General features: G+C 56.2%; 1 protein-coding gene across 3 annotated transcripts in view; it reads right to left on the reverse strand.

Moving 5' to 3' along the window:
• Positions 1-1,541, reverse strand: part of STAT5A (signal transducer and activator of transcription 5A) — a 33,410-nt gene that overhangs the window by 5,096 nt on the left and 26,773 nt on the right. For 2 of the 3 annotated variants that reach the window (XM_011998812.1, XM_011998813.1), the window contains 2 exons: positions 1,395-1,487; positions 702-908 (listed from right to left, as the gene is read on the reverse strand). In XM_011998812.1, coding sequence (XP_011854202.1) covers positions 702-908; positions 1,395-1,487 — 300 coding nt within the window. The remainder of the gene's footprint in view (positions 1-701; positions 909-1,394; positions 1,488-1,541) is intronic. The other variant, XM_011998814.1, reaches the window with a different exon arrangement.

A 1,541-nucleotide genomic window follows, 5' to 3' on the forward strand; every position in this document is an offset into this window, starting at 1 on the left:
AAAAAAAAAAAAAAAAAAAGAAAAGAAAATAATCCAGGCTGGATGGGGCCTCCAAAGTCATCCCCTCATTTTATAGGTGGGGAAACTGAGGCACAGAGAATGGATGGGTCTTCAAAAATTAGTGAGGAAAGAGGCAGAAGCAGAGCCAGAGCCATAGACGTGGTGGCTCATGCCTGTAATCCCAGCACTTTGGGAGGCCAAGGTGGGCGGATCACCTGAGGTCAGGAGTTCGAAACCAGTCTGGCCAACATGGTGAAACCCCGTCTCTACTAAAAATACAAAAATTAGCCCAGCATAGTGGTGGACGCCTATAATTCCAGCTACTCAGGAGGCTGAGGCACAAGAATCACTTGAATCCAGAAGGCAGAGGTTGCAGTAAGCACTCCAGCCTGGGTGACAGAGTGAGACTCTGTCTGTGAAAAAAAAAGAGAAAATTAGCAAACACATCTAGGCCCAGAACCCAAGGATCCCGACTCCCAGCCCTGGGGCCCTCCGTCATCTCACTCTGGCTTCATCACTGAGCACAATTCCTATAGCCCCTGCCTGCATTTCCTGAGGCTAGGGGCCCCCATCTCTCCTGGTTGTAGGAGAGGGTAGTTGGGGGTGGAGAGTGGGGTGCTAGACCAGGCAGTAACCTGTGAGGCAGAGGAGCGACAGACCCCCATGGGCCCTGGTGGACGGCTAGTGGCCGGGTCCCTCACCCTGTTGAACTGGGACCAGGACACGGACAGGCCGCTGTAGTCCTCCAGGTGGCTGCTGCTGTTGTTGAACAGTTTCTGCGCCAGGAACACAAGGTTCTCCTTGGTCAGGCCCCGGTTGCTCTGCACTTCGGCCTTGAATTTCATGTTCAGCGCCTCACACAGCTGTGGCCACAGCACTTTGTCAGGCACGGCAAATGGCACCCTGCCCTGAGAGGGAGAGAAGAGAGGGGAAAAGGTAGATTAAGGGAGTTGGAAATGTTCACACACACACGAGATACACAGACACTGAGAGAAGGGGAGACTGAGACATATCCAGAAAGGTGACACAAATGCAAGGGTAAGAAATGCGGCGGCTTTTATACACTAGCTTGCGCTGCAACCCCAGCCTGCAGGGAAGAAAGCTGATGCAGGGGGTGGGGGCACAGAGGACAGACAGCAAGGACCCAAGCCGTCTGCCAAAGGAGGATCCCAGACCAGGATCCAAAGACCAAACTCACAGACCTCACAGACCCCAGTCCAGGAACCTGGAACCCAGACAGAGTACCAAGGCCATGGCCGAAGGCAGGCGCCCAGCACCCCAGCCCTTCTGGCCTCACCTCACCTCTGGGCTGGCCCTGGGGTGGGGCTGACCCCAGGCAAGTCCTAGGGCCCGGGGGGTGGGGGGGCTGGGGTAGGGCTCCCACGGGGACTCACCGGCTCAGCAAAGGCGTTGTCCCACAGCACGGTGGCCGTGGCATTGTGGTCCTGGCTGCCATGGACGATGACGACCACAGGTAGGGAGAGAGTCTACAGGAGTCAGAGGAACCCAAGTTGATGGGGCGTGACCACCACGTGCCCTCT

This window comes from Mandrillus leucophaeus, unplaced genomic scaffold (genome assembly GCF_000951045.1).
Source record: "Mandrillus leucophaeus isolate KB7577 unplaced genomic scaffold, Mleu.le_1.0 Scaffold58, whole genome shotgun sequence".
Taxonomy (NCBI): Eukaryota; Metazoa; Chordata; class Mammalia; order Primates; family Cercopithecidae; genus Mandrillus; species Mandrillus leucophaeus.